General features: G+C 42.5%; 1 protein-coding gene across 2 annotated transcripts; it reads left to right on the top strand.

Moving 5' to 3' along the window:
- Positions 1–7,312: 7,312 nt before the first annotated feature.
- Positions 7,313–20,107, top strand: yrdc (yrdC N(6)-threonylcarbamoyltransferase domain containing). 2 transcript variants are annotated; one of them, XM_072247148.1, is made up of 6 exons: positions 7,313–7,585; positions 10,815–11,010; positions 11,544–11,658; positions 11,846–11,965; positions 15,500–15,642; positions 16,326–20,106. In XM_072247148.1, the coding sequence occupies exons 1-6, from the start codon at positions 7,417–7,419 to the stop codon at positions 16,384–16,386; spliced, it is 804 nt and encodes a 267-aa protein (XP_072103249.1). In that variant the 5' UTR covers positions 7,313–7,416; the 3' UTR covers positions 16,387–20,106. The 2 variants fall into 2 exon arrangements, with proteins under 2 accessions (XP_072103249.1, XP_072103248.1); XM_072247147.1 differs by lacking the exon at positions 7,313–7,585 and adding an exon at positions 7,616–7,797 and having other exon boundaries at positions 16,326–20,107.
- The last annotated feature ends 298 nt before the right edge of the window (positions 20,108–20,405 follow it).

Genomic DNA, 20,405 nt, shown 5'->3' with positions numbered 1-20,405 from the left:
GGTCAAGGATCTGGAACTCACCACTTAACAGCAGTTTGGGAATTCCTTCCCCACAAAATCCGCACTGGTTCAAGATCAGTTGCCCATGTAGCAAGCTTCCCCTCTCCACACATCTGATGAACCCAAAGGAACGGCGGAGACCGATGCAGTTTGGTACCAAAAGCATTGCAGGAGTTGCCATTCGGCATTGAACTCAATATAGGTCTGCCTTAGGGACTCCAGCTCCAGATTTTTCCCTTGGGGTTCACTCCTGAAGCCTTCCCCATGAGTGGGTATAGCCGCAAGGCAGCGGAGGTTTGAGATCAGAGTTTTCCTTCTCCTAGAGGAGCTGCCAACCACGACTGAAGAGCCCCATCTGCCTGAAGTGACTTGTTTTAAGGTGCCAGTATTAATTTTCCCCTTCTTCCTCTGTCAGGAGCCTTTTCCCCTTCTCCTGTCAGTAGAAATGGTTCTGCTGGGCTTAGTAGCTAAGCTACGCGTGAAGGCCAGGAGCTGAACTTGGTTGTCAGAAGCAATTTGAGGCGCACACTATTGGGAGCATTTAATAGGTAGTGTGAGCTTGTCTCTACTACCACCCCCAGCTTTAACAACCTTAGGGAACCAACTGTTATATACATGGACTGATTGTATGTACATAAAGTGAGGCTAGGTGATGGACTATAGTAATGAAGTGATTACATTGAATAGTAATGAACTGATCTGTAAGAATGGTATGCATGGCAGTTTTCACTTGTTTGATCTCTGTTTAATTTCTGATCCTTAGGGTTCTTCCATGAGTCAAAAATGGCGTGAGCAATCTTAATTCCAGAACTTCAGTTTATTTTAGAGTACAAACAAACATACAAATACTAAGCAAACTAAGTAAAAAGCTGTGGAACAATGCTAAGTGGGTAATTAATGCTGAGGGGTGTAAGGCAAAGGAATAAAAGATGACGCTTCTGAAAAATCTATCACTTTTACAGATAAGGGAAATTGCTTAGATAGACCATAAACTAGCCAATAGGTTACATAATTAAAACAATTTCATCACGTGGGTAATATGCTCATACTTCGCCAATGAAAAATGAGACAGATGCTGCCTGGCCTGCTGCCTTCACCAGCACCTTTTGTGTGTGTTACTTGAATTTCCAGCACCTGCAGATTTCCTCTTGTTTGCAGGTGATAAACTGTTAGTTTAGCTGCTATACAGCTTTCTGCCTGTCAGAGTGAATTTGTCAAAAAGTACAACTCTTCTGAAAAGTATTACTAAAAAAAGTGATTTTCTATACGTCATTCCTTGGTACAGGTGACAATAATAAATCATTTTATCAATTTAATAGATTTCATTTGAGTTTTGGCCTTTATCTGAGTGATCGTGTTGCTTGCAGTGATTTATGAATGCAACGAACAATCTGCTGAAGGAACTCAGCAGGTTGGACAGTATCTGCTGGTGGTGGTGCTGGGGGCAGAGGCAGGACTGGAGGGGTGGAGGCATCGTCAGCTTTTAGGATGAAACCCTGCATCATATGCTGCTCAACCTGCTGCATGGTTGCAGTTGGTTATTTGTTGCTCCAGATTTCAGTATCTGCAGTCTCAAGTCTCTGACCTATGTATACCAGGCTGACAAAATATTAGTCCCTGATCAGGATGGTGATCTGGGTCAAAATGGATAAAATTCTAAAGCGTGGACAAGGACGTTATTACCTATTATGCATGGGAGGCCATCATTCATCTCATCAGATTGATGCTGGTTCTCTGGGAAGCAATGTTATCAGCCTCTTTTCTACCCACCCCCGACCACAATTATTTCCAGATGTGGTTATTGCAGAAGGTGTGAAACTACAATTTAGTCCATCTGTTAAAGAGGGATTTCAATATTTAAGAAACAATTCAGAGTTGGTTTACTGGGCTTATACGTGGGATGGATGGACTGTCTCATGAGGATCTGTTGGAAATCTGGTATTTAGAATAATCATATTGAAAGATATCAGATCCTAAGTGATCTTGACAGATTTGGAAAAACAGAGGTTTCACTTTGCGAAGAATCTAGAACTAGGGGTGATTTTTTTAAAATGTGGTGTCATCCCCTTTATATAAAAAAGGTGAATTACTTTCACTTGGATTCTTGCAAATCTTTGGAATTCCCTTCCCCAAGGTAAGTGGATGCAATCTTTAAATATATTTAAAACAGAGGTAGAGATTTTCTTGATAAATGAGGGGAGGGTGACTACTCCAGTAGACAGGAATTTAGAGCTTGAGTTAGAAACAGATCAGCCATGGTGTTGTTAAATGGTGGAGCATGTTTGAGGGAGTGGAAATATATCTGTAACCTTGAATTCTTTTAAGAATTTGGTGGAACGCAGCAGGCCAGGCAGCATCTATAGGAAGAGGTACAGTCGATGTTTCGGGCCGAGACCCTTCGTCAGGACTAAGTGAAGGAAGAGCTAGTAAGAGATTTGAAAGTGGGAGGGGGAGGGGGAGATCCAAAATGATAGGGGAAGACAGGAGGGGGAGGGATGGAGCCAAGAGCTGGACAGGTGATTGGCAAAAGGGATATGAGAGGATCATGGGACAGGAGGCCTAGGGAGAAGGGAATGGGGGAGGGAGGGAATACCCAGAGGATGGGCAAGGGGTATAGTCAGAGGGACAGAGGGAGAAAAAGGAGAGAGAGAGAAAGAATGTGTGTATATAAATAAATAACGGATGGGGTACGAAGGGGAGGTGGGGCATTAGTGGGAGTTAGAGAAGTCAATGTTCATGCCATCAGGTTGGAGGCTACCCAGACAGAATATAAGGTGCTGTTCCTCCAACCTGAGTGTGGCTTCACCTTTACAGTAGGGGAGGCCGTGGATAGACATATCAGAATGGGAATGGGACGTGGAATTAAAATGTCTGGCCACTGGGAGATCCTGCTTTCTCTGGCGGACAGAGCATAGGTGTTCAGCAAAACGATCTCCCAGTCTGCGTCGGGTCTCGCCAATATATAGAAGGTCACATCGGGAGCACCGGACGCAGTATATCACCCCAGCCAACTCACAGGTGAAGTGTCTCCTCACCTGGAAGGACTGTCTGGGGCCCTGAATGGTGGCAAGGGAGGAAGTGTAAGGGCATGTGTAGCACTTGTTCCGCTTACAAGTGCCGGGGGAGATCTGTGGGGAGGGATGGGGGGGACGAATGGACAAGGGAGTCGTGTAGGGAGCGATCCCTGTGGAAAGCGGGGGGGGGGGAGGGAAAGATGTGCTTAGTGGTGGGATCCCGTTGGAGGTGGTGGAAGTTACGGAGAATTATATGTTGGACCCGGAGGCTGGGTGGGCTGGTAGGTGAGGACAAGGGGAACCCTATTCCTAGTGGGGTGACGGGAGGATGGAGTGAGAGCAGATGTGCGTGAAATGGGGGAGATGCATTTGAGAGCAGAGTTGATGGTGGAGGAAGGGAAGCCCCTTTCTTTAAAAAAGGAGGACATTTCCCTCATCCTGGAATGAAAAGCCTCAACCTGAGAGCAGATGTGGCGGAGGCAGAGGAATTGCGGGAAGAGGATGGCATTTTTGCAAGATACAGGGTGAGAAAAGGAGTAGTCCATTCACTGTATATGTCCTCACTGGGTTTAACTTCACAAAATGCACTCATGCAAGTTAAATTCATCAGAACTCATTTTGAAATAAAAATTGAAAATGTGTGAGATCCCTAGGTTAGAATCAGAACCAGGTTTAATATCACCAGCATATGTTGTCAAAGTTGATGTTTTGCAGCAGCAGTACATTGCAATACACAATAATAAAAAACTGTAAATTACAGTAAGTATATTAAAATGCCGAATTAAAAAAATAGAACCATAGAACCATAGAAACTACAGCACAGAAACAGGCCTTTTGGCCCTTCTTGGTTGTGCCGAACCATTTTCTGCCTAGTCCCACTGACCTGCACACGGACCATATCCCTCCATACACCTCCCATCCATGTATCTGTCCAATTTATTCTTAAATGTTAAAAAAGAACCCACATTTACCACCTCGTCTGGCAACTCATTCCATACTCCCACCACTCTCTGTGTGAAGAAGCCCCCCTCTAATGTTCCCTTTAAACTTTTCCCCCCTCACCCTAAACCCATGTCCTCTGGTTTTTTTCTCCCCTTGCCTCAGTGGAAAAAGCCTGCTTGCGTTCACTCTATCTATACCCATCATAATTTTATATATCTCTATCAAATCTCCCCTCATTCTTCTACGCTCCAGGGAATAAAGTCCCAACCTATTCAACCTTTCTCTGTAACTGAGTTTCTCAAGTCCCGGCAACAACCTTGTAAACCTTCTCTGCACTCTTTCAACCTTATTTATATCCTTCCTGTAATTTGGTGACCAAAACTGAACACAATACTCCAGATTCGGCCTCACCAATGCCTTATACAACCTCATCAAAACATTCCAGCTCTTATACTCAATACTTCGATTAATAAAGGCCAATGTACCAAAAGCTCTCTTTACGACCCTATCTACTTGTGACGCCACTTTTAGGGAATTTGGTATTTGTATTCCCAGATCCCTCTGTTTCACTGCACTCCTCAGTGCCTTACCATTAACCCTATATGTTCTACCTTGGTTTGTCCTTCCAACGTGCAATACATCACACTTGTCTGCATTAAACTCCATCTGCCATTTTTCAGCCCATTTTTCCAGCTGGTCCAAGTCCCTCTGCAGGCTCTGAAAACCTTCCTTGCTGTCTACTGCACCTCCAATCTTTGTATCATCAGCAAATTTGCTGATCCAATTTACCACATTATCATCCAGATCATTGATATAGATGACAAATAGCAATGGACCCAGCACTGATCCCTGTGGCACACCACTAGTCACAGGCCTCCACTTGGAGAAGCAATTCTCTACTACCACTCTTTGGCTTCTTCCATTGAGCCAATGTCTGATCCAATTTACCACCTCTCCATGTATACCTAGCGACTGAATTTTCCTAACTAACCTCCCAAGCAGGACCTTGTCAAAGGCCTTACTGAATTACATGTAGACAATATCCACTGCCTTCCCTTCATCCACTTTCCTGGTAACCTCCTTGAAAAACTGCAATAGATTGGTCAAACTTGACCTACCACGCACAAAGCCATGTTGACTCTCCCTAATAAGTCCCTGTCTATCCAAATGCTTGTAGATTCTGTCTCTTAGTACTTCCTCCAATAACTTACCTACTACCGACGTTAAACTTATCGGCCTATAATTTCCCGGATTACTTTTCAATCCTTTTTTAAACAACGGAACAATATGAGCCACTCTCCAATCCTCCAGCACCTCACCTGTAGACAGCGACATTTTAAATATTTCCACCTGGGCCCCTGCAATTTCAACACCAGTCTCCTTCAAGGTCCGCGGGAACACCCTGTCAGGTTTTATCCACTTTAATTTTCCTCAAGACAGCAAGGACCTCCTCCTTTTCGATCTGTACAGTTTCCATGATCTCACTACTTGTTTCCCCTAATTCCATGGACTTCATGCCAGTTTCCTTAGTAAATACAGACGCAAAAAACCTATTTAAGATCTCCCCCATTTCCTTTGGTTCTGCACATAGGCGACTACTCTGATCTTCAAGAGGACCAATTTTATCCCTTACAATCCTTTTGCTCTTAATATACTTTTATAATAATATACTATATCCTTTTGCTCTTAATATAGTGCAAAAAGAGAAAAAGAGTGGCGTTCACAGATTAAATGTCCATTTAAAAATCTGATGGCGGAAGGGAAGAAGCTATTCCTGAATCTTTGAGTGTGTGCCTTCAGGCTCCTATTCCTCTTCTCTGATAGTAGCAATGCGAAGAAGGCATGTCCTGGGTGATGGGGTCTTTAAATATGGATGCCACCTTTTTGAGGGATCGCCTGTTGAAGGTGTCCTGGATGCTGGGGAGCCTGGTGCCCATGACGCAATTGGCAGAATTTGCAACTTTCTACATCTTTTCCGGATCCTGTGTAATTGTCCCTCTATGCCAGACGGTGTGTAGCCAGACAGAATGCTCTCCACAAACATCTGTGGAAATTTGCCAGTGTCTTTGACAACATACCAAATCTCCTCAAACTCCTCATGAAATATATCTGCTGTTGTGCCTTCTTTGTAACTGCATCAATATGTTGGGCCCAGGATAAATCCTCTGAGATGTTATCACCCAGTAACTTGAAAGTGCTCCCCCTTTCCAGTTCTGATCCCCGGACGAGGTCTGGTGTGTGTGCCCTTGTCTAGCCCTTTCTGAAGTCCACAATCAGATCTGAAATAAAACCCTAATTTTGGAAATACCCTGCATCTGATGAAAGAAATGCAGCGTTAACCTGTCCATCAGAACTGATTCAGAAGTGCTCCCCCCCTCATAAGAACAAAAAAAATAGGAGCAGGAGTCGGCCATCTGGCCCATCGAGCCTGCCCCGCCATTCAATACGATTATGGCTGTGTTGTTGCGTGAATGAAACGGCCGGAGAGTGTTACTGGTAGATACAAAGCAGCTTCTTTATTCGACAAAACGAAGTACAGCAGGCATCATGTGGAGATGCTTTCACACCTTCTGATTCACATCCATCCCACTGACGTCAGCAGCGTTTGGACTGGGGTCCACAGCTTTTAGGAAAGCGTTGTCCCAAACTGAATCCACAATACATTATCAAGGAACAGAAGACTGGTAGCCAAAGCCATTTGCTAAATGTAAATGACCGAAACCCAGAAATCACTCTAACAGCCGATCTGCCCATGGACTCATCTCCACCTACCTGCCTTTTTCCCATAACCCTTAATTCCCCTTCTGTGCAAAAATCTATCCAACCTTGTCGAAAATATATTTACAGAGGTACTCCACTGCTTCATTGGGCAATGAATTCCACAAATTCGCCATTCTCTGAGAAAAGCAGTTCCTCCTCACCTCCGTCCTAAATCTACTCCCCAGAATCTTGAAGCTATGTCCCCTAGTTCTAGTCTCACCTATCAGTGGAAACAACTTCCCAGCCTCTATCTTATCTATTCCTTTCAACATTTCATCTGTTTCGATAAGATCTCCTGAATGCCAGCAAGCAGGTCTCCGTGAACAGCTACGAGACCACTTTAGTACATGACAAAAAACAGTCAGGCAAATAAATCGTGCAATGGCTTTGCTTTCTTAGACAATGCACTAATGAGCATTCAATTACAATTCTTAAAGCTTCCTGCAGCTGATCAGATTCCTTTCCAAGCCTGAAGTAGGGTTGACTTTTTTTATTCATTACCATAGATACTGCCTGAATTGCGGAGTTCCTCCAGTATTACATGTATGCGTTGTTCTAGCAGCTTTACGCCAGGACTGCACGCTGCGGAACACCGAACCCACCTCCCGATTGCGGAAGTGGCGAGCGGCGCGCGCCGACCGGGACCTGTCACTCAGCGGTTGCCCCGGGTGCCGGGGGTTGCCATGGCGCGGCGGGTGCCATGCTGACGTTGCACGTGTCGGTTCGCTCTCGGCTGGCGGCGGCGATGAGGAACGGGGCGGCGGCGGTCGGCAGTCTGGTGAGGGTGCGCCAGCTGCGGCAGGCGGAGCCCGGCCAGCCCGCGGATGCCGGGCCCAGGCTGAGTCCGCGGCCTTGGGCTGAAGCAGGCGGTAAGTGGGGCGTGAATGTCGGAGGAGGCCCGGGTTTGTTACGAAGGGTCTCGGCCTGAAACGTCGACTGCACCTCTTCCTAGAGATGCTGCCTGGCCTGCTGCGTTCACCAGCAACTCTGATGTGTGTTGCCCGGGTTTGTTAACCCGAGGGAACGCGGCGGTTCCGAGCTCGTCCGCATGGTCCGAGTCTGGTCCGCAGGATGTCTCCAGGTAACCTGCTCTCTGGTTCATTCTCCTCCATAGATGCTGCCTGTTCTACTGAGTTCATCCAGCATTTGTGTCTGTTGCTCAATATGTCCAGCATCTGCAAAATCTTGTCTGTCTATAACCTGGCCCTTTTATGCCTAGGTATTCTGCCTTCCTTTAATCAAGGGTTTCCTGAGGCAAATGCTTGACTTTAAAGAAAATAAGCAAGACCAGTTAGGGTTTGATATTGGATACAGGCGATTCCTTGGAAAGGAATTCTTATTCTTATTTCTCTTTCTTTTCCGTCTTTGTGTGGAGACTCGTCCCAAAATGTCTACCATTCAGGGCCCTAAACAGTCCTTCCAGGTGAGGAGACACTTCACCTGTTGGGGTCATCTGCTGTATCTGGTGCACCCGGTGTGGCCTCCTGTATATCGGCGAGACCCAGCGTAGATTGGGAGGCCGCTTCACTGAGCGCCAGAGAAAGCGGGATCTCCCAGTGGCCACCCGTTTTAATTGCACTTCCCATTCCTATATGTCTATCCATGGTCTCCTCTAATGTCGTAATGTTCATGGCGTCAGGTTGAAGGAGCAACACCTTATATTCCGTCTGGGTAACTTCCAACCTGATGCCATGAACATCGATTTCTCGAATTTCTGGTAATGGGCCCCTCCCTGTTTCCCTTCTTCTCCATTCCTCTACCACAACTCTTCCCCCACCACTCCTCTCCTCTTCCTCCTCCCCCCTCACTCAGAATATGGGATATTTTGGACCAGACTAAGAAGTTAGGGTGTGGGACACTTTGGACCAGACTAAGAAGAGTTGGCAAGTCCATCGTAGAAGAGCATAGAATAAATAACTGAAATCCCAATCACCCGGTTGTTTTTCCAATGTTGAGCAATCATTAAACTTGACATTGGTGCAATGGTCTTTAATAGTAATTTAATCAGAAAAATAAAACCAATGACACTTGAGAGTTGTTTTTTAGGATAAAATCCTTTCCATGTTTTCAACCATTACGGAGGAAGAGTGGATCTGTTTTATTAAAATTTGAAAGTTACGGAGCATTATGTTCACAAGGATGATTCTAGGAATGAAAAGGGTTATCATGTGAAGAATGTTTGCCCCTGGGGAATGTACTCGCTGGAATTCAGAAGGATGGGGTGGGGGTGGGGGAATCTCATTGAAACCTTTCAAATGTTGAAAGACCTAGACAGAGTAAATGTGGAAAGGATGTTTCCCATGGTGAGGAATTCTAGGATAAGAGAGCACAGCTTCAGGATAGAGGGGCTCCCTTTCGAAACAGAGATGCAGAGAAATTTCTTTAGCCAAAGGGTGGTGAATTTATAGAATTTGTTGCCACATGCAGCTGTGGAGGCCACATCGGGTGTATTTAAGGCAGAGATTGATAGGTTCTTGATTGGACATGGCACCAAAGGTTACGGAGAGAAGGCCGGAAACTGGGGTTGAGGAGAAAGAAAAGGATCAGCCATGATTGAATGGTGGAGCAGATTCGATGGGTCAGTTGGCCTAATTCTGCTCCTATGTCTTATTGTCTTATTATTTTCAACAAAATAATGACCACTTTTCAATATTGGTTCATGTTTACAATACAGAATATGGAATGGTACAGGCTCCTCAACCCCTGATACTGTACTAAGCTAATAAAACTATTGACACCTAATCCATTCTGCCAGCATGTGGTCCATATCTCTCCATTCTCTGAGTATTTACAATCCTATTTAAGAGAATGGAGGCTGATAATATAGTGACATTTGCCTGCCTCCACCACCACCCTTGGCAATGCAGTCCAGGCACTCATCTCTCTTTATATTTAAAAAAAACAACCTGCATCGCACATCTTTGAACTTTACACTCTCACTGTAGTTACATGCCCTTTGGTATTAGACATTTCAACCCTGGGGAAAATGAATCCTGGTTGTCTACATTATCTATGCCTCTCGCAAATTTTATAAACTTCTGAACACGAGAATGTCTGCAGATGCTGGAAATCCTAAGCAACGCACCTAAAATACTGGAGGAACTCAGCAGATCAGGCAGCATCTGTGTGGGAAAAAAATATAGATAGTGGATGTTTCAGGCTGAGAAGGAAGAGAGAAGATGCCAAAATGAAAAGGTGGGGGTGGGGGAAGAAGGCTAACTGGAAGGTGAAAGGTGAAGTCAGGTGGGTGGGAAAGTTCAAGGGCTGGAGAAGTAAGAATCTGATAGAGTAGAGTGGCCCACAGGAGAAAGGGAAGGAGGAGGAGAGTCGGGTGAGAAGAGGTACAAGATCAGAGTAAGGAGTAGAGGAAGGGGTTGGGAGGGGGTAGAATTTGTTTATTGAAGGAGAAATCGATATTCATGCCATCAAGTTGGAGGCTACTCGGACAGGGAGCAGCTTCATCTTGACACAAGAGGAGACCATAAAGTTCTGTTAGGTCTCTCCCTCAGCCTTCACTGCTCCAAAGAAGAGAACCCTGTAATTTCCTAATCGCATGTTCCATCTATTCCAGCCAGCATTTGAGTGAGCCCCTTCATTCTTCCTTTAATGAAGTGACCAAAATTGAATGCAATACACTAGATGTGGCCTAACCAGAGTTTTAAAAAGCTGCAAAATAACTTACTCCTGAACTTAGTGCCTCAACCCATGAAGGCAAGCATGACATATGCTGCCTTTGTCACCCTATTAATTTATGCCAGGTTCTTATTCTGAATCTGGGAAACAATTTCATCTGCTGGTAGAAATACCAGCAAGAATTTTTATCCTGTGTCTTCCAGCACTCTCTGATTAGATACTGAGACCATCTACGATAACTTGTTAAGTAAGGAGTAGAAATGTAGATTCTAAAGGCACTGAGAACCCATCTGCAAGTACTAGAATATTGAAGCAACAAATTTCATTTGGCTGTTCTTGATTTTCATTTTTGTATTGAATTTCTAGAATGTCACTGTTCGATTGGATTGAAATTGTTCAATATTGACTTGAGTACTTGCTTGATGTGAATTCATAGCTCAATACATAACTGTTCTCTTTACCCAGATTGGAATGAGGCATTGAGGGAAACTGTAAGTGTTCTCCAGTGTGGTCGGGTAGTGGCAGTTCCAACAGACACTATCTATGGAATTGCCTGCCTGGCACAGAACTCCGAAGCTATCCGAAGAATTTATGATATTAAAGGACGGAATGCAGACAAGCCATTAGCTATCTCTGTTGGAAATGTTGAAGATATTTATAAGTGAGTGAAAGTACAGAAGAAACCAAACTTCAAAATCTGTGTGGTATTTCATTGTTTTGGGGTATGTGTCGCAGCAAGCTCCTCTTTTAATATCTGAATATTTTTTTAAAAGTTAATTTTGTAGGACAAAAATTCTGTAAATGTACCAGCGGAAGTTTTGGAGATCATTATAAGATGAAAGCATAATATAGGGTTATGATAAACAAGGGACAAAGACTGCTAGAAGGGAGATTGGGTAGTATTTCTTAACTAAAAGTTAATCATTTTGGAAAATACTGGAAGTAGACTATTTAATAAACGGTATAAACAGACTACAGAGCAAAGCGCCTTTTGGAAATAGAGTTTGAAAGACAAAGGCATGTAGGGGTATTGTCTGAAAAGCTACTTGTTCGGGCCTTTGATTTTTTCACTGTATAAACATTTGTTTTCAATTGACCTTTCTTAATAGATTGACCATCCACTATTACATAAGTGTAAAAATAGGTATTTCTTTGTAATTGTGATTGATCACTTCCTTTGTTTTGCTTTTACAGGTACTGTAAGGTCACTGTTTCTGACCAGCTATTAAGAGATCTTCTGCCAGGACCTGTAACATTGGTTTTTAAGCGATCAGAGGAGTTGAATAAAGACTTAAACCCTTTCACTGATGTAAGCTAGAGAATAAATTGGATTTTTTTTGTTAGATCATATGATTTTGATTTATGGTAATGCAGAATTGTGAAACTTGCCCTAGCTAGTCTTGTTATGAATTGATTACATCACAATTGTTGTTCTTCGAGTTACAAGGTGATGCTCACTGACGTGAAGTTCTCAAACTTTTCCATGTCACTTGTAGTTGGTGGGTGTACGTATTCCAAGACATTCGTTTATGCAGAAACTGGCACAACTGTGTGGTGAACCTCTGGCTTTGACAAGTGCCAACGTCAGCTCTCAAAACAGCACTCTGACTCCGGAGGTGAGTCTCCTTCAGTATGAGTAAATTCTTAAGTTACATGAGACTTCTTTGGGATACTTTTTCAAATTGTTCTCTGGTTGCATAATTTTTAAAAAAAAAAATTTTTTTTTTTCCAGAGAGCAGAACTTTCAGTATTGCTCAATTCACTGTTCTCTGTTGTAACAAATTGACATGGTGGGTGCTAGCAAGGTGTTGGGGGTGAATTGTGAATATAGGTAGTTGCCCTTGATTCAGTTATTAAATGTGCACTTCATTAGCAGATTTATTGGAAAGTAGTTCTTTCTTTCCATTTCTGCAATGGTAGAAACTTGAGGCAGCAGATAGTTACATTAAAAAAAACTGAATACATTCATCTAGAGCTTCATTTAAAATTAGGCTATAGGATAAAGAGTTATTGATACAAATTATAGGCAGGTAGATTAATTGATAAAGAATGTGTTACCTGGAGTTACATTCATGCTGAATGGGAAAGGCTTAAAATTGAAGTAGTAGTTCAAAGAAAGACAATCATGAGGTGTAGCAGCATAAGTATTTATTACCACAGTCCATAATGTCATGCCCCAGTATAATTCTGTCTATCTGTATTTTTATAATTGAGGCAGAGGTCAATTGGTGCCTTAAGAAAGGGCTTGTTAGAGAACGAGGTGTATCAAAGAAAAGAGATGACAACACATGATGGCAAATTTCAGTCATTAAGGCTCAGTGATCCTGCAGTCAACAGATCAAACTGGCGCTCTTTGGTCCTGCCACTTCAAGTCAAATGCCAGTTTGGACGTAGCCAAGGAGGCAGTGTTCCCTTAACGATGGTAGGACCCAGCATGTGAACACTGAGGATGAGGCTCAAGCATCAGGACCTACTGTATGTCCCCTAAGAAGGGCCAGTTTGGTGATTGTTTCAGTTTCCTTCCAAGGTCCTGGTCATCAAAAGGACTAGTTGTGCTAAATAGGCTCATTTTACGTTATTGAGAAACACAGGATATGGGAGGATTGGGGAGGTGAGGGAATTAGCCGTGCCTTTTAGTAAGCTGTTTCAGATTTAACAGTGGCATCCACTTCACAATATGGGAAGTTGCCTCTATGTCCTGTTCATACAAATCAAGACAAATCCAGTCTGGTTTATTAGTTTACTTTCAATAGCATCAGAGTTATGCAAGCTGTCATCAGCAGTGCTATGTAGTGGCACTTGCTCTCCAGCAGCTTGATTGCTCACGCCCAGGCAGGAGTGCTGAATTCCAGACCTAATCATGTCCCTAGTCAAACATAACCCAGATCTAAGGTGTAAGTAACTGACATTGTTAAGGCAGTTATTAACTAAGTGTGGCATCAAAGAAACCTGTAGAATTGAATTCATTAGGAATCTGGGGGGTGGGGGGGGTGGAATCCAATGTTTTAGTCTTACTTTGCACAAAAGAAGGTACTAATGGTTATTGGGTAGTTCTGTCTCAGGAACTGTACAAAAGTTTCCAGGCCCAATCATTTTCAACTGCTTCATTAATGACCTACCTTCCTTCCTAAAGGTCAGAAAGAGTGATGATTTCACAGTGCTCAGTTCCATTTACAACTATTCTGCAAGTGAACATCTCCACACCTGTGTGGAGAAGAAGATGCCTCACTCGCTAGACATGGACTGTGTGCGGCAGATTCACAGATGACACAACTGATGTTGGCAGGATCTCAGGTGGTGCAAAGGAGTGAGAGAGATTAGTGGCTTGAGTGGTATCACAACCACAACTTTGCACAATGTCAGTAAGACCAAGGAAATGGTTGTGGATTTTACGAAGAGGAAGTCAAGGAAACACAACAGTCCTCATTGAGGGGTCAGCAGTGGAAAGGGTGAGCAGTGTCCAGTTCTTGGGTGTCAACATCCCTGACTATCTATCCTGGGGACTACACACTGATGCAGTTATGAATAATAATACGTATTCTCTGTCAGCAATTATATTGCATTAGCAGCTTGAGGAGATTTGGTACGTCAACAAAGACTAGCAAATTTCCATGGTTGCACTGTGGAGAGCATTCTAACTGGTTACGTCACCACCTGTATGGAGGGGCCACTGTACAGGACTGGAAAAGGCTGCAGAGGGTTGCAAACCCCAGTCAGCTCCATAGGCACCATTGAGGACATCTCCAAAAGGCAATGTCTTAAAAATGCAAATCATCTTTCAGGACCCCTGTCACCCAGGACACGTCCTCTTCGCATTGCTACCATCCAGGAAGAGGTGCAGGAACCTGAAGACACACTCAACATTTCAGGAATGGGGAACAGGATCCCCTCTGCCATTAGGTTTCTTAAACAGGCAACCATGAACAGTACCTCACTATTTCTGCCCTTTTTGTACTAATTTAATTTTTAAATATTTATTTTTTATTGTAGTTTACAGTTTAGTATGTTGTGAAATTTTACTGCCGCAGAACAACAAATATAACGACATCTATCAGTGTTTCTGATTCTGATTAGTGCTCAGCAATAACCTCCAGTGAAGTGCAGCTACCTCTACCGAAAGGACAGTAGTTGCTCAAGGAGGTGGGATGGTCAGTAAATACTGGTCTTGCATGGGATGCTCTCACCCTGCAAATAGAATTTAGAAAAAAACAAATAGAAAATAGTGTCGTGGAACCACAATGAGCACCAAACCTTTCATTGAAAATTGAATCAAATAATGGCCTTGGGTAAGATGCAGTACTGTCTCACCAGAGCAATTGGATTTATGAAGAAGATTATGGTTACAGTTCAGATGAACTAAGCTAGCATTTCAAGTCGGCCAGTGGTATAGTGACAGCTGCACTGGAATTCAAGGTGCGTGGTTCCAGGTTCGAATCTGGCAGGCTCCTTGCACGCTTTCCTTCCGTGCTGGGTTGAACATTGAGGTAGCAACTCTGCCTTGTTTAAAAAAAAGACAAAAGTGCGTAAGAAATAGCAAGGTTGCCACCCAATGCACCAAGGGCACTTAAAGGGACAACAAAGCTCATATTTACTTGATGTATTCAAAATGCAGATGTTTAGATTATTCTTAGCATGTATTTGGTGTTCTGTTATTATGTTTTTATTATATAATTTTTAAAGACCATCTTGCAACTCTCACTACTTAATTCTTTGAAGTAATTTTCTTGATTGGTCTATATGTAAACTCCATGTGAGTTCCATCTATGTACATATCCACAATTTGGATTGCTTACTGAACCATTTTGACCGTTCCAAGTAAATGTCTGGCAGTCTGTATGTGGCATATTGTGTGGTTGGCCAGAGTAGGTCTCATTAATATTGATGCTCCCTCCCGAAAACATTTCAACTGTCTTGAGATGTTGTATTTTCTAATCAGGATCAGCCATTCAATCAGTTTTTGAATAATAATTGCCAGATTTTGGTTTGTGGGGCCAGTTTAAATTTTGTAAGTAGGCTTTGGTAGCAAACGAATTGCAGCATTGTAGTCATCAATTCCTGTTGATTACTGATGCTACTTTCTTTATTGTATCTTGATTCAAAAGAAGCAATTAAATCTGACCTTACATAGAATTTTTCTCACATATCTGCAGGAATTTAAAGATCTTTGGCCTTTGTTGGATCTTGTTGTTGATGGTGGGCCTATTGGTGATACGATGAGCCCTGAATGTCGGTTAGGATCAACAGTAGTTAACTTGGCCACACCTGGAAAATACAGCATCATCAGGCCTGGTTGGTAAGTATCCATTTCAAGTGTTGAATAAATCATACAATACAGTGAGACCATTTGGCCCATTGTCCCTGTGGTAGCTCTTTGATAGCGTGATCCATTTGGTTTCAGTTTCCTTTTTCTTGGTCAACATCATTTGATGTGCATTTTTAAAACAGAAATATTCATCAATTGTCTTGCATCCATATTCTTCAGTTATTGACAATCTGCATTTTCAGCTATTTGCTGTTTCTTCAGTGAATAAATCATGCAAGCACCAGTACTGTATTGCATTCAAAACAATTGCAGCCTGTTACCGCTCCTTTCTGAATTGAGTCATGAATCCTACTCCTGATTTTATTCTGTGACCTACACTGTTGGTCTTGGGCTGGGCATCATTGTCAGCTGTGCTGATTTCCTAGAGAGATAGTTTAAGAGGATGTAAGAGGATTGTGTGGATACCATTACACCATTCACAGCATTGGTTGGACAATAAAATTAGTTTCTTTGCTCTTTCCACAGCTTGCAGTGATCTTTCAATTCCCATCAACTTTTGCCAGTTGTCTTAAACTTGTGTCCATTGATTGATTGACCTTTGTGTGTGGCTGATACATAGAAACGTGTTGCTTCTAAAGATTTTGCGTTGCTTGGGAGTTTACAGATCAAAGATCTAATTGACTTTTTTCTCTTTTTTCTACCTCCACAAACAGTGCATTTACAACAACAGTGGAAATCCTCCAGAGGGAGCATGGAATGTCCGCAGGATGCTAAGACTGATAGAAGCTTTATCAGAAACAGTTTCTTTGTTCCATACAAAACGCACAACCTATTGATTTCATTTGTTCTTGCATCGAGGTTTGGATTCCAAAAAAACATTTGCATCTGCATTGCTTTAATGATGGTTGTGCTGTGTATGCACTTCCTAATCCTTGCAACATCTACTGATTGACTTCCCATTATACACTTACTTTCCTGTTGGTCTTACATAATGCAGGTTAAGGAACAAAGTCTTAACCCAAGAATAACTTGGGTCTGAGCATGGAGCTCAGTGCTGTTGTCATCCGCTCTGGTTGCAGTAATCTTGATGTAATGGGATGTCTTTTGCAAAATGGAATTGATCAAGATGGAATACTTAAATATTGTGCACTTTTGTCACTTCCTGGGTTCTACATCTGCCTTTCGTAAGATACAGCTACGAGAAAATCTGCTGATACTGGAAATCCAAAGCAATACAAACAAAATGCAGGAGGAGCTCAGGAGGCCAGGCAGCAGCTATAGGGAAAAAAAGTAAACAGTCAATGTTTCAGGTCGTACTGGAAAGTAAGGGGAATAGTCGGACTAAGAAGGTGGGAGGAAGGGTGGAAGTAGTACAGTGTGGGCCCATCACTTCCCTCTGGTGCTCCTCTACTTCCCTTTCTTTCATAGTCTTCTGTCCACTCCTATGAGATTCCTCCTTCTCCAGCCCTTTATCCCTTTCAACAAATTTCCAGTTCTTCACCTCACCCTCTCTCCTCACCACCTATCACCTGCCTCCTTGTACTAATTTCTCCCCTCCTCCCATCTTCTGAGCCTGACTTTTCCTCTTCCTTTTCAGTCCTGATGAAGGGTCTCAGCCCAAAACATCGACTGTTTGCTCTATCCGTTTGCATAGATACGGCCTGGCCTGCTGAGTTCCTCCAGCATTTTGTGTGTGTTGTTTAACATAGAGCTGTTAATCATTTTTATACTATTTCCATTTTCATACTTGACCATTTGTGTGATGTTCTGTCTGGAGTCTTGTAAGACTGACGATGTCGTAGCTTTGATTTTATCAGTAGTCAAGCAACTACTGAATGTGAGTTCAGTTTGAATATTTCGATTCCAGTGAATCATAAGGAGTAATTTTAAATTAGGTCTTGCCTGTTTTTTTTTATGCACAGTTAAAGTTGTTGCCTCTTATGAGCTATGGCAAGTGTAAGTGGTTTTGCTTGGGAATAAAATTAAAGTTTACCCGGCCATGGCCAATGTGAATCTAGGATAGGTAATATATTTTGCGCATGACTTAACCTTATCATTTCTGTAAATATGACTGCTATTTGTGCATATTTCTGATTTTCAGTTTAAGAACTCAGCATTACAAAGAAACTATGCTCTTAGTCTTGGAAGTTGGGTGATTATTTGATTTAGTTCAGCAATAATTCTATATGACATTAGGATAAAATTTGCTCAGGCAGCAATGTAACAGACTATCAAAAATGCATTTTGAATAATTTAATAGCTTTAGCCTACTTTTAATAACCCTGGGGTCATACATTGCTCTTTGAAAGATTTCAGGATATTGTCACATGTTGTATAAGAATCTTAGAACAAAAATAAAGGGGGAGGGGTAGGAATTCATGTTTTGCAAAACAAAGTGGAAGGGCAGTTCTGAACTGGTCTAGCCATGCATGTGTTATAGCGTCAAGTGTAATTTGGGCCAACCTTGCCATCATGGAAGGAATGCAGTGTTAATGTACTCCAACATTCCAGCCGCTTGTGTTTGCAGGCCTTTCCTTCATTTACAGTCTGCCATTTGGCAAGATTGGTCATTACCTTCCTGGTACTATGGATGACTTTGTTTCACAAGGTCTCTTAAATTGTCAATAAATCTGTGCATTTCAGGGTAAAGCACTTCTCTGACCTGGCTGTGCAGGTGCTTTCTTCACAATCATTCACTGTGTAGTTGCCTGACAATTGCTTATATTGGTGTCAGAAGGAAGTATTGTACTTATATAAATTTCTCAGACATTTCCATATTCAATGTAGAATAATGCTATTCCTCAAGTACCTCTGAACTTTGTAAAGTTAATTTTATCGACCATAAGCTAGTATATGTTACTTTTAAGCAATAATTTCATAGTAGTCGTCTGTCCACATCAGCTTCCATTTGTATTGACTATGTCAATAAACAGCAATCAGTTTTACCCTTGGTTCATGTTGTGGCACTGCCTTGAAACTGAACTTGCATTCTGTAAAAACCTGTTTACTGATACTTTATTGTAGACAGCACCCAAATGGCGCTGGCTTAGCTTGGGAAGCCCTTTTATAGAAACATGATTGTATATCCTCACAAAGAGTTGCAGACATACTGTATATGAAATTTATCATTCCTTGAGAACAGTTTTTCAACAAACAACTGGACATTGACGGCTCTAATGCAGGTAGATCAGTCTGTCTCAGTTCCGTCACTGCGGAGATTAATTACTAATCTTTAGCTGCACTGTTTAAGTTTGCGAGATTTGCAAACTCAACTTCTACTATTACAGAAACGACAACATTGGAATGTTTCCCATTTGATGTCAGTGACAGAAATTGAACATTTATTTAGTTGTGTTCTACAGAATGTGTAAATAGAAACACTTCTCATTTCACCATATAATTTTCATAAAGCTGGAATAAATTTGGTGAAGTGTTTGCATGTAAAAGCCCCACAAAGACTAGTTTAAAATGATACCATATAACACAGGAGCAGTTTTGCCAATTGAGTCTGCTCTGCCAATCGATCACAGCAGATTTATTCCTCTCTCAACCCATTTTCCTGCATTTTTCCTGTAACCTTTGATGTTCTTACTAATTAAGAACCTATTAACCTCTGCTTTAAATATACCCAATGACTCGGCCTCCAGAGCTGTCTGGCAGTGAATTCCACAGATTCACTACCTCCTGGCATAAAGAAGTTCCTCTTCACCTCTGTTCTAAAGGGATATTCTTTCATTTGGGGTTATGCCCTGTAGCAGAATTATCTTCAGCTCAATGTGAAAAAGACTAAGGAGCTGGTGGTAGACCTGAGGAGAGCTAAGGTACTGGTGACCCCTGTTTCCATCCAGGAGGTCAGTGTGGACATGGTGGAGGATTACAAATACCTGGGGATATGAATTGACAATAAACTGGATTCGTCAAAGCACACTGTCTACAAGAAGGGTCAGAGCCGTCTCTATTTCCTGAGGAGACTGAAGTCCTTTAACATCTGTCGGACGATGCTGAGGATGTTCTATGAGTCTGTGGGGGCCAGTGCTATCATGTTTGCTGTTGTGTGCCGGGGCAGCAGGCTGAGGGTAGCAGACACCAACAGAATCAACAAACTCATTCGTAAGGCCAGTGATGATGTGGGGATGGAACTGGACTCTCTGATGGCGGTGTCTGAAAAGAGGATGCTGTTCAAGTTGCATGCCATCTTGGACAATGTCTCCCATCCACTACATAATGTACTGGGTGGGCACAGGAGTACATTCAGCCAGAGACTCATTCCACCAAGGTGCAACACAGAGCGTCATAGGAAGTCATTGCTGCTTGTGGCCATCAAACTTTACAACTCCTCCCTTGGAGGGTCAGACACCCTGAGCCAATAGGCTGGTCCTGGATTTATTTCATAATTTACTGGCATAATTTACATATTACTATTTAACTATTTATGGTGCAACTGTAACGAAAACCAATTTCCCTCGGGATCAATAAAGTATGACTATGACTACTAATCCTAGAGTCTCCTGTTGGCAACACCCTCTCATCTCCACTCTAGATAGGCCTTCCAGTGTTCAGTACCTTTTAATGAGATTGTCATTCATTCTTCTAAACTCATGAGAATTGGCCCAGCCAGAGCTATCAAATGCTCCTCATATGTTAACTTTTTCTATTCCCTTTCATTCAATACATACAACTAATATATTTTAACTGATGAGCTGGCCTCTTGAAGAGCAAGAGAAAATCTGCAGATGCTGGAAATCCGAGCAACACACACACACACAAAGCTGAAGGAACTCAGCAGGTCAGGC

The sequence above is a fragment of the Mobula birostris genome, chromosome 30, assembly GCF_030028105.1.
Source record: "Mobula birostris isolate sMobBir1 chromosome 30, sMobBir1.hap1, whole genome shotgun sequence".
Lineage (NCBI taxonomy): Eukaryota > Metazoa > Chordata > Chondrichthyes > Myliobatiformes > Myliobatidae > Mobula > Mobula birostris.
The sequence above is the reverse complement of the archived record's forward strand: the minus strand, read 5'-3'. Positions and strand labels throughout refer to the sequence as shown.

Bases quoted from the DNA above. Each gene is read 5' to 3' on its own strand.
- yrdc (XM_072247148.1), top strand. From the start codon at position 7,417: ATGCTGACGTTGCACGTGTCGGTTCGCTCTCGGCTGGCGGCGGCGATG. The intron at 11,659-11,845 runs GTAAGCTAGAGA...TGTCACTTGTAG, and splicing joins ACTTAAACCCTTTCACTGAT to TTGGTGGGTGTACGTATTCC. The intron at 11,966-15,499 runs GTGAGTCTCCTT...ACATATCTGCAG, and splicing joins ACAGCACTCTGACTCCGGAG to GAATTTAAAGATCTTTGGCC.